At 45.0% G+C, this 10,205-nt stretch overlaps 1 protein-coding gene across 2 annotated transcripts in view; it reads right to left on the bottom strand.

The window, feature by feature from the left end:
• Positions 1-1,328: 1,328 nt before the first annotated feature.
• Positions 1,329-10,205, bottom strand: part of mxi1 (max interactor 1, dimerization protein) — a 51,073-nt gene continuing 42,196 nt past the window's right edge. The window contains exons 5-6 of one of the 2 annotated variants that reach the window (XM_090195633.1): positions 6,275-6,479; positions 1,329-5,931 (exon numbers count right to left, since the gene is read on the bottom strand). In XM_090195633.1, coding sequence (XP_090051759.1) covers positions 5,747-5,931; positions 6,275-6,479 — 390 coding nt within the window. In that variant the 3' untranslated portion in view covers positions 1,329-5,746. The remainder of the gene's footprint in view (positions 5,932-6,274; positions 6,480-10,205) is intronic. The other variant, XM_090195632.1, reaches the window with a different exon arrangement.

Genomic DNA, 10,205 nt, shown 5'->3' with positions numbered 1-10,205 from the left:
CAGTTTCTTGCAATTTCTCGCATGGAATACCCTTCATTTCTCAGAACAAGAATAGACTGACGAGTTTTAGAAGAAAGTTATTTGTTTCTGGTCATTTTGAGCCTGTAATAGAACCCCCAAATGCTGACGCTCCAGATACTCAACTAGTCTAAAGAAGGACAGTTAAAACTATAATCAGAACAACAGTTTTCAGCTGTGCTAACATAATTGCAAAGGGGTTTTCCAATGATCAATTAGACTTTTAAAATGATAAACTTGGATTAGCTAACACAATGTGACATTGGAACACAGGAGTGATGGTTGCTGATAATGGGCCTCTGTACGCCTATGTAGATATTCCATTAAAAAATCAGCCGTTTCCAGCTACAATAGTCATTTACAACATTAACAATGTCTGCACTGAATTTCTGATCAATTTGATGTTATTTTAATGAACAAAAAATGTGCTTTTCTTTCAAAAACCAGGACATTTCTAAGTGACCCCAAACATTATATATATATATATAGCTATATAGTGTATCTACAGTTAACTTTGAGACACCCACTTGGGCTCGTTCCAGTCTGTGCATTTCTGCAGAGGTTTATCAGATCTTTACGGTGCCTGGCAAAAGTCTGCATATGATATGTACATACAATATATAAACTAAGATTCTGTAATCTGCACAGGGTCTTGTTTACCCAGTTCCCCTTTAAGATACACTGAGTGTACAAAACATTAAGAACACCTTCCTAATATTGAGTTGCACCCCCTTTTGCCCTCAGAACAGCCTCAATTCGTCGGGGCATGAACTCTACAAGGTGTCGAATGCTTTTCACAGGGATGCTGGTCCATGTTGACTCCAATGCTTCCCACAGTTGTGTCAAGTTGGCTAGTTGTCCTTTGGGTGGTGGGTGGACAATTCTTGATACACACAGGAAACTGTTGAGCGTGAAAAACTCAGCAGTGTTGCTGTTCTTGACATTCAAAGGCATTTAAATATTTTGTCTTGCCCATTCACCCTCTGAATGGCACACACACACACAATCCATGTCTCAACTGTCTCAAGGCTTAAAAATGTGTCTCTAACTTGTCTCCTCCCCTTCATCTACACTGATTGAAGTGGATTTAACAAGTGGCATCAATAGGGGATCATAGCTTTCACCTGGATTCACCTGGTCAGTCTATGACATAGAAAGAGCAGGTGTTCATAATGTTTCGTACACTCAGTGCATCGCTGACTGACAGGAACCCAACCGACAAGAAGTGTCTGACTTCCTCAAGATGAATGGAGAATGGATTAAAAACAATCTTGGAAATAACAATATAGATAGTAGACAAAGTCAACAAGTTCCGGTTTGAAAATCTTGGTGTTTTATTGTAAGTATTGCATTTTCAAACTTACACAGCGAGAATCATCATCATCAGAGAGTATGTTCTACAAAGGATTGATGGCCACAGAGTTCATCTGAACAACACTCCTATAGTCTCTCCTATAGCCTGGTTAAACCAGACTGAATGCTACGCTAACTCGTATCACAGCATTCAGCCTAGTTTAACCCAGGCTAGGTCTGTCCTGTTTGGAGGTGGGAATAGTTGTATCTACTTTTACCCATTCATTCTGCCTTAACCTGGTTCCCAGATCTGTTTGTGCTGTCTTGACCAGAATGACCACAGGAGTTGGAAAGACAGCACAAACAGATCTGGGTCCCAGGCTATTCGTTCCCCCCCTTCGAGTCATTGTCTATAAGACCAATACCTAGTACACTGGAGTGACATTATTCAGGGTGGAGGTCAATTCCATCTAAATTCCATCTGCAAAATGGAATGTGAATTCAGTTTGGATACCAGGTAAGAAATTCCCATCTTGAACTCAACAGATTGGAACTGAGTTAGAATAGACCCCAAATCTGGATATAACAACATACTGCTAGCCATACACAGCCAAAAGCAGGTATCACTTATATGGCCGCACTAAGGACACCAGACAACACAAAAGAGAGAGGGTATTGGGGGAAAAACACAGTTTTTCATTAAATATGGACCCTTTTTTCTCATAGTGCAGGTTCAGAAAACGACAAACAAAAAGCGCTAGAAGATAAAAGTGTAAATGAAGGAGAGTGAAGTAATCTGCCCCCTGTGAAAGAGAAGAGGACACTGTTGGTGTTCTGAGGTCGTTTGGCTTATTTGTTTCTGTCGAGAAAGCACCATCGTCAGTGAACCATCCAAATTTGAGGAGATCATGAAATCCCTCAAGATTACACTCTAACTTTACACCTTGAATGATGTCCTTCGTTGAAACCATAGGTTTTTGTTCTCAATAATATTAATCTGAGGCTTTTTGTAAATGTAAGACACATTTTGTTGACTAAAACATAATCTAGTAAAGACTACTACTTGTCTTCCTACTAGAGTGTGGCGTTAGTTAGTTAGCCCCCATTTTGTATAGTAGCTGGCTCAGTATTTGCCCATTAGACTTGGCTATTGTGAGTCCAAAATCAACCCCTTGACCCTACACCCCCATCCCCTCCTAGCAAATTCTAGGATTATTGGATAGGTGTAAACTGTTAGGACAAAAACTCCAACCAGCCTATCAGAGAAGGAGAAGATGACCATACAGCCTGGGGTCAGTTTGGAACTCGACCGTGGATGCACGAGAGGCTCAGTACTGGGAGCAGCTTGGGGTCAGTTTGGAACTCGACCGTGGATGCATGAGAGGCAAGGCTCAGTACTGGGAGCAGCTTGGGGTCAGTTTGGAACTCGACCGTGGATGCATGAGAGGCAAGGCTCAGTACTGGGAGCAGCTTGGGGTCAGTTTGGAACTCGACCGTGGATGCATGAGAGGCAAGGCTCAGTACTGGGAGCAGCTTGGGGTCAGTTTGGAACTCGACCGTGGATGCATGAGAGGCAAGGCTCAGTACTGGGAGCAGCTTGGGGTCAGTTTGGAACTCGACCGTGGATGCACGAGAGGCTCAGTACTGGGAGCAGCTTGGGGTCAGTTTGGAACTCGACCGTGGATGCATGAGAGGCAAGGCTCAGTACTGGGAGCAGCTTGGGGTCAGTTTGGAACTCGACCGTGGATGCATGAGAGGCAAGGCTCAGTACTGGGAGCAGCTTGGGGGCTGATTACATTTCAAGTGTCCGTCTAACAAAGCAACCTTAGCCTGGTATCCTGACTGACTTCACTACGATTCACCATGGCCTGTTTCTCAAATGGCACCCTATTCCCTACTTAGTGCTCTACTTTTGACAGAGTCTGGTCAAAAGTAGTGCACTATGTAGGGAATAGGGTGCCATTTGGGAAACAACAATTGTTTCACTTTTAAACATTAAATCTTAAAATAAGGGATAAAATCATAAAAAAATAGGGAGAGTAATAAGATAAGACAGAAACCAAATAAGTTAACTTTTTTCCATTCTGCGTTGGTTCTGTGAGGGATGGAGAAATAGGCTAATAAATATATAAACTTCAAAAACTCAAGGGTCAGGGTGGGATTGTTCTTTCATATGAAGAGATATGTGAATACCCGTGGAAAACAAGACTTTTCAAAGTGCAAGTTGGGCTTCAGTAACAAGGGCTAAGGATGTACACACACAGTCAATGACATCCTCATACACCTTGGTGCTGTCACTTCAGACTCGAGTTCCACCACAGCTCACGAGATACCACCAGTGGAATGCCATATAGGAGTTTTCAAAATAAAAGTATGAAACAAACAAATTTGAATAAATAAGAGTGCCACACAAACTCTGTATTTATGAACAGAAGATGTCCTGGGGTGGCGGCCATTTTGTATTACAGCCATATAGTTGTTGTTCTCTTGTTGTTGTGTCTTGAACTTTAAGTTAAGTACTATGAAGTGGAACTTCTCTTGGGGTTGATGGGGGACAGCTACAGAATGGTAACCTTTGAACGTTTCAACCAGCAAAATGAACAAAGCAATACTGTCCAATTCATGCCACGTGGACGACTGACTGACCGCTTGCCAGTCACACTCTGAGAGAAGTAGAATAAATCTTTTCAAAAATATCATTTAAAATGCACAAAAACACAAGGTCAAAAACAGCAACAGAGGCAATAGGTTTTTTCTATACACAAGTTTTCTAACGTTTTTTTTTTTTACACTCCTTTTTTCATCGTTAATTTATTAAGCTATTTAATTATGTACAAAAAAACAAAGCAAGTTGAAAGAGCTTTTTTTTGGACGGCCACAGGTCTGTTGCCTTGGAAAAGAGAGGGGGAAAAAACAGGAGGTCAAATGGTCGAAATTATTTTTAAATAATATTTTTTTAAATACTAGAAATGGTTATTGCTTGTTACTGCTGGATAGAGAGAAAGGATGGATGTTGTCTCTATAGTCCAAAGTTCCTTGCTATTCCTTCTTTTTAGATTGTGCCGATGTGTTTCTATAGACAGCTATAAGGTAGGCAGGTGCAGGATAGCTTGTTGTGGTAGCTGCGTTGTTGTAAAAACACATTTGAAGATTGATTTCCACACGGAGCACCGCCCACGTTCCATGGGAATGCATATGATCCATGTTTTTGTTTCTCCTCCATTCGTTTGGATGGAAACGTCCTGTATGACACGGCAGACAAGGATCGTTGGTTGTACAAGCGTTTGAGCTGCGTTGTGGATGGGTTTGTTGTTGCTGTTTCAGGTAGCACCATTTCAAGTGTCTGTTGGATGCAGTGCTGTGGTTGCACAGTGGTTAAAAAAACCCACAAAGACAAGAAATGTAAAATAAATAGGAACGTCGATCAAGGGCCAAAATGTGTTGATATGACAAGTAGACTTCTTGACATTCCACAGAGTCTGTGTCCAAATTACCACTTGTTCCCAAATTGGTTTTTAAGTCCAGCAGAACATTGCCTTGACCGCAGACACAAGACCAGAGCAAACACTCAAACACATAGAACCAAACAAGGTTTTAAAACTCTGAAAACTCTACAGAAAATATTCTAATATACATTAGACATGTAAGTGCATTTCTGATGCTAAAATATGGGGTTGTTTTTTTTTGTTTGATTCTAAAATAACTTAATCAATTGTTTGATTTAAAAAAAAGGGGGGTCTAATTCCCTTCGATTACAGGTATGTCTGCAATAAAACCAAGATAATGCTGATCCCAGCATATAAAAATACATCCTTTTTCATCTTCAGTTTCAATCATTCATAAAACCACCCAAGTCAAAATCTAATCTCTAACCATTGCTCTTATTCAGATTCTCAAAATAAAGGTTGGTTCTGTGTTTGGATCAATCTCTGTTCTTCATGTACCCGTTATCGGGACGATACGGGGGGTTGGACCTTCTGCTTGGGATGGAGGGGGGGTTGAGGGGTTCCGAGGGGGGGGGGCGGGACTGGGGGTTGAGGATCAGCAGCAAGTTGGAGCAGAGCGACGGATGGTGCGATGGCGAGGGGTTACAGACAGGAAGTTAGAAGGATGTCAGGGCGCCACTTGAGGGATGCCATGGCGATGGTGTAGTCGGCGATGATACATGTAGATGGGTGACATGACGACACACAACAGGGGTGGTGGATGGAGGTGGGAGGCCAAGGTTTTTGCAGGTTGGAGCTGGGATTGGAGACAACTCTAATCGGCCAGTCAGAGAAGGCGCTGAGTTTGACGAGGACGCTGGATTAACGTCTGTCCTCGTAACCTTCGTCGCTGGACAGGTTCAGGTGGTTGGTCTTTGGATGTTGATTTAGCCCCCCGAGGTTGCAGATTGGAGCCGGGGGGGGAGGAGTCTACACCCAACAGCCATCTCCTATGAGGAGGATCCGGAGAAGGCTGAGGAGAGTTTGAGGATGCTGCAGCTGGAGTAGCCCTCGTCGCTGGCTAGACTCTGAAGGCTGCTGTGGTCGTCTAGATCGCTGGTGGAGGCCGTAGAAACCGAGTCCAGTTCCCCGTGCTCCGAGAACTCTGTAGACTCCACGTCCACCTCAATCTCCTCTGTAGAGGGCGAGGGAGGTGGGAGAAGGAGAGAGGTAGAGAGAGAGAGAGAGAGAGAGAGAGGGAGAGAGAGAGAGAGAGAGAGAGAGAGAGGGAGTAAGAGAAGAGCAGAACGTTGGAATAACACACTTGAAACAAGAGCTCCTTGGAACTAAACAGGAACACTACTAAACTGAGAAGTTTGGTTTGTTTCCACACAGAATCTAGCTTTCTGGTTATCCTAAGAATAGGGTACAAGTGAGCAAAGTCCACATCTCTTTAACTGATGTGCTTATGTGTGTGATACAATGAAATAAAGACTGGAATCTGACAAAGATCCCTTTCGGCGGTCACGGTCGCTCACCTTGGTCTGAGTCCGAGTGCTCGGAGGAGCAGAGGGTGGAGCCCACGCTGTCCATGCGTATCCTTTCTCCCTCCCCCGGCCCAGTGCCTCCTACCCCGGCCCCGGTGCCCCCCTGCAGCAGGTCCAACTGGCGCTGGAGGTGCCTCTGCTCCCTCTCCAGACTGTCCAGCTGGTTACGGCTCTTACGGTCCGCCTCTTCAAGTTTCTAGAAGAGGGAGAGAAAAGAGGAGAGACGAGAGAGAGAGGAGAGAAGGGAGAGAAGGGAGAGAGAGAGAGGAGAGAGGAGAGAAGGGAGAGAGAGGAGAGAGAGAGGAAAAGGGAGAGAGAGAGAGGAGAGAAGAGAGAGAGAGAAGTGAGAGAGAGAGGAGAGAAGGGAGAAAGAGGAGAGAGAGAGGAGAGAAGGGAGAGAGAGAGGAGAGAAGGGAGAGAGAGAGGAGAGAAGGGGGAGAGAGAGAGAGGAGAGAAGGGAGAGAGAGAGAGGAGAGAAGAGAGAGAAAGAGGAGAGGAGAAAGAGGAGAGAAGGGAGAGAGAGAAGAGAGAAGGGAGAGAGAGAAGAGAGAAGGGAGAGAGAGAAGGGAGAGAGAGGAGAGAAGGAGAGAGAGGAGAGTAGAGAGAGAAAGAGGAGAGAAGAGAGAGAAAGAGGAGAGAAGGGAGAGAGGAGAAGGGAGAGAGGAGAGAAGAGAGAGAGAGAGGAGAGAAGCGAGAGAGAGCATATGTTTAGTTATCTTGAACAAACTGGATTTGTGTACCTGTTTCCAAAGAGCACCTGCCTCCTCCACCACACACTCAGAGAGATGACGAGTTGCTATCCTTTGTGTGTTCCTTTATCTATTTAAAAGGATATTTTACCAGGTGTGTTCAAGTTTCTATAGGAGGGAGAGGAGAGAAGAAAGAGACAAGAGAGCGTGGTTATGAATAGATTTGAATGTATATATTTTAGCGGGTAAGGTTGATAGAGAAGATATTATCAGAGGGATAGTGACAGTGGGAGAGGGGGATGGAGGGAGATATACAGATAGGGAAGTAGACTAAAAATTGGCACGAGGAGAGAGGATGAGAGATAGAGAAGTCAATGAAACCGCCAATCAATTCTCCAAACGCTACAACTCCAATGTCAGACTTTAGTATCCTGTATCCGGACTCTAACCTTTGGAAGGGAAATCACCCAACATACCACCACAGAAGTAACGTTCTGTCTTTCCAGACTTGGCGTTGTTTATCTTGTATCAGTGTTTTGTTTACGATGCGTTTGTTTACTACTGCTGTTACACAGAGTCACGTCAATACTTGATAAAGACTAGAGCTGACAGTTACAGCACTGAGAGAGAGAGAGAGAGAGAGAGAGAGAGAGAGAGAGAGAGAGAGAGAGAGAGAGAGAGGGATGAGAGAGAGAGAGAGAGAGAGAAGGGGGTGAGAGTGAAAGAGAGGGAGGGGTGAGAGTGAAAGAGAGAGAGAGAGAGGGGGAAGAGAGAAAGAGGGAGGGGTGAGAGTGAAAGCGGGAGGGGTGAGAGTGAAAGAGGGAGGGGTGAGAGTGAAAGAGGGAGGGGTGAGAGTGAAATAGGGAGGGGTGAGAGTGAAAGAGAGAGAGAGAGAGAGGGGGAAGAGAGAAAGAGCGAACGAGAGACATGCGACAACAATGCGACCCTTCATTCCATGTTTCTGTGTCATTGTCAGGGTCGATGTTATTGATCTTCACTCCCATGTTAATCTCATTCAGGTGGCTGTCAGTAGTGGGGAAGCTGCAGGGGCCATAGATTCAGAACAAACAACATGTTTCTCATTAAGAGCCCAATGTTCCCTCTCACTTTTTTCCGGCAGTGAGAGAATTTCAGGTCTGCTGAGCGCAAACTTGAACGTTGTGAAAATTCTGTGCAACTTCCAGCGAGCGTTTACTGTGAACACTGAGGCTGAGCGTTTACTGTGAACACTGAGGCTGAGCGTTTACTGTGAACACTGAGGCTGAGCTTTTACTGTGAACACTGAGGCTGAGCGTTTACTGTGAACACTGAGGCTGAGCGTTTACTGTGAACACTGAGGCTGTACCCGCTTTACGTTACAGTTTTAACAGTGACCAGGTAGACTACTGTGGCTATTTGATCATAATGAGGACTACCAGAGTGGCCTAACATAAACAAATAGGGAGAATATGTATCACATTACATTTAAACATGGAAATGGCTGTTCTATCATTCAGCCTACAGTAACAGACAATGTGTGGTGTTCAATGTAGGTCTACGTTCCATGAGACGTTTGAAAAACACATGCAGGGCTTGACATGAACCTGTTTATCCTGAACAATTTGTTGTTTGATGCAAGAAACCACTTTCCAAAATAAAATGAATGATTATTTCCATACCATTATCACAGAGAATCAGACAAAGGATGCTACCCTCTGCCTATTGGCTACTTAGCTTATTCAAGACCGTCTGAAAATAAAAAAAACTGCCATAAAAAAGCTCTTTACTCGCGTTCAAACATGCCAAGAAATGTACACGTTTTGTTCTCTTGTAGGAAGCAATCACTGCCACGTTGCTGACTACAAATGATCTATAACTGGGCTAACAACTCACTAACTAGCGAAGAATGTGAACAAATGTGCTCACGTGGCTACATGCAGCTCTGGCTTTGATCTCAAAACAAGCGCATAACGATCACAGCTGCTCATGCTATAAAACAGTCCAGAGTACCGGACTGTGTAGAGTACCGGACTGTGTAGAGTACCGGACTGTGTAGAGTACTGGACTGTGTAGAGTACCGGACTGTGTAGAGTACCGGACTGTGTAGAGTACTGGACTGTGTAGAGTACCGGACTGTGTAGAGTACCGGACTGTGTAGAGTACCGGACTGTGTAGAGTACTGGACTGTGTAGAGTACCGGACTGTGTAGAGTACCGGACTGTGTAGAGTACCGGACTGTGTAGAGTACCGGACTGTGTAGAGTAATGGACTGTGTAGAGTACCGGACTGTGTAGAGTACCGGACTGTGTAGAGTACCGGTCTGTGTAGAGTACCGGACTGTGTAGAGTACCGGACTGTGTAGAGTAATGGACTGTGTAGAGTACCGGACTGTGTAGAGTACCGGACTGTGTAGAGTACCGGACTGTGTAGAGTACCGGACTGTGTAGAGTACCGGACTGTGTAGAGTAATGGACTGTGTAGAGTAATGGACTGTGTAGAGTACCGGTCTGTGTAGAGTACCGGACTGTGTAGAGTACCGGACTGTGTAGAGTAATGGACTGTGTAGAGTACCGGACTGTGTAGAGTACCGGACTGTGTAGAGTACCGGACTGTGTAGAGTACTGGACTGTGTAGAGTACCGGACTGTGTAGAGTACCGGACTGTGTAGAGTACCGGACTGTGTAGAGTACCGGACTGTGTAGAGTAATGGACTGTGTAGAGTACCGGACTGTGTAGAGTACCGGTCTGTGTAGAGTACCGGACTGTGTAGAGTACCGGACTGTGTAGAGTAATGGACTGTGTAGAGTACCGGACTGTGTAGAGTACCGGACTGTGTAGAGTACCGGACTGTGTAGAGTACCGGACTGTGTAGAGTACCGGACTGTGTAGAGTAATGGACTGTGTAGAGTAATGGACTGTGTAGAGTACCGGTCTGTGTAGAGTACCGGACTGTGTAGAGTACCGGACTGTGTAGAGTAATGGACTGTGTAGAGTACCGGACTGTGTAGAGTACCGGACTGTGTAGAGTACCGGACTGTGTAGAGTACCGGACTGTGTAGAGTAATGGACTGTGTAGAGTACCGGACTGTGTAGAGTACTGGACTGTGTAGAGTACCGGACTGTGTAGAGTACCGGACTGTGTAGAGTACCGGACTGTGTAGAGTACCGGTCTGTGTAGAGTACCGGACTGTGTAGAGTACCGGACTGTGTAGAGTAATGGACTGTGTAGAGTACCGGACTGTGTAGAGTACCGG

Source organism: Oncorhynchus mykiss, chromosome 13, assembly GCF_057628025.1.
Source record: "Oncorhynchus mykiss isolate SJ-2025 chromosome 13, ASM5762802v1, whole genome shotgun sequence".
Classification (NCBI taxonomy): domain Eukaryota; kingdom Metazoa; phylum Chordata; class Actinopteri; order Salmoniformes; family Salmonidae; genus Oncorhynchus; species Oncorhynchus mykiss.
The sequence above is the reverse complement of the archived record's forward strand: the minus strand, read 5'-3'. Positions and strand labels throughout refer to the sequence as shown.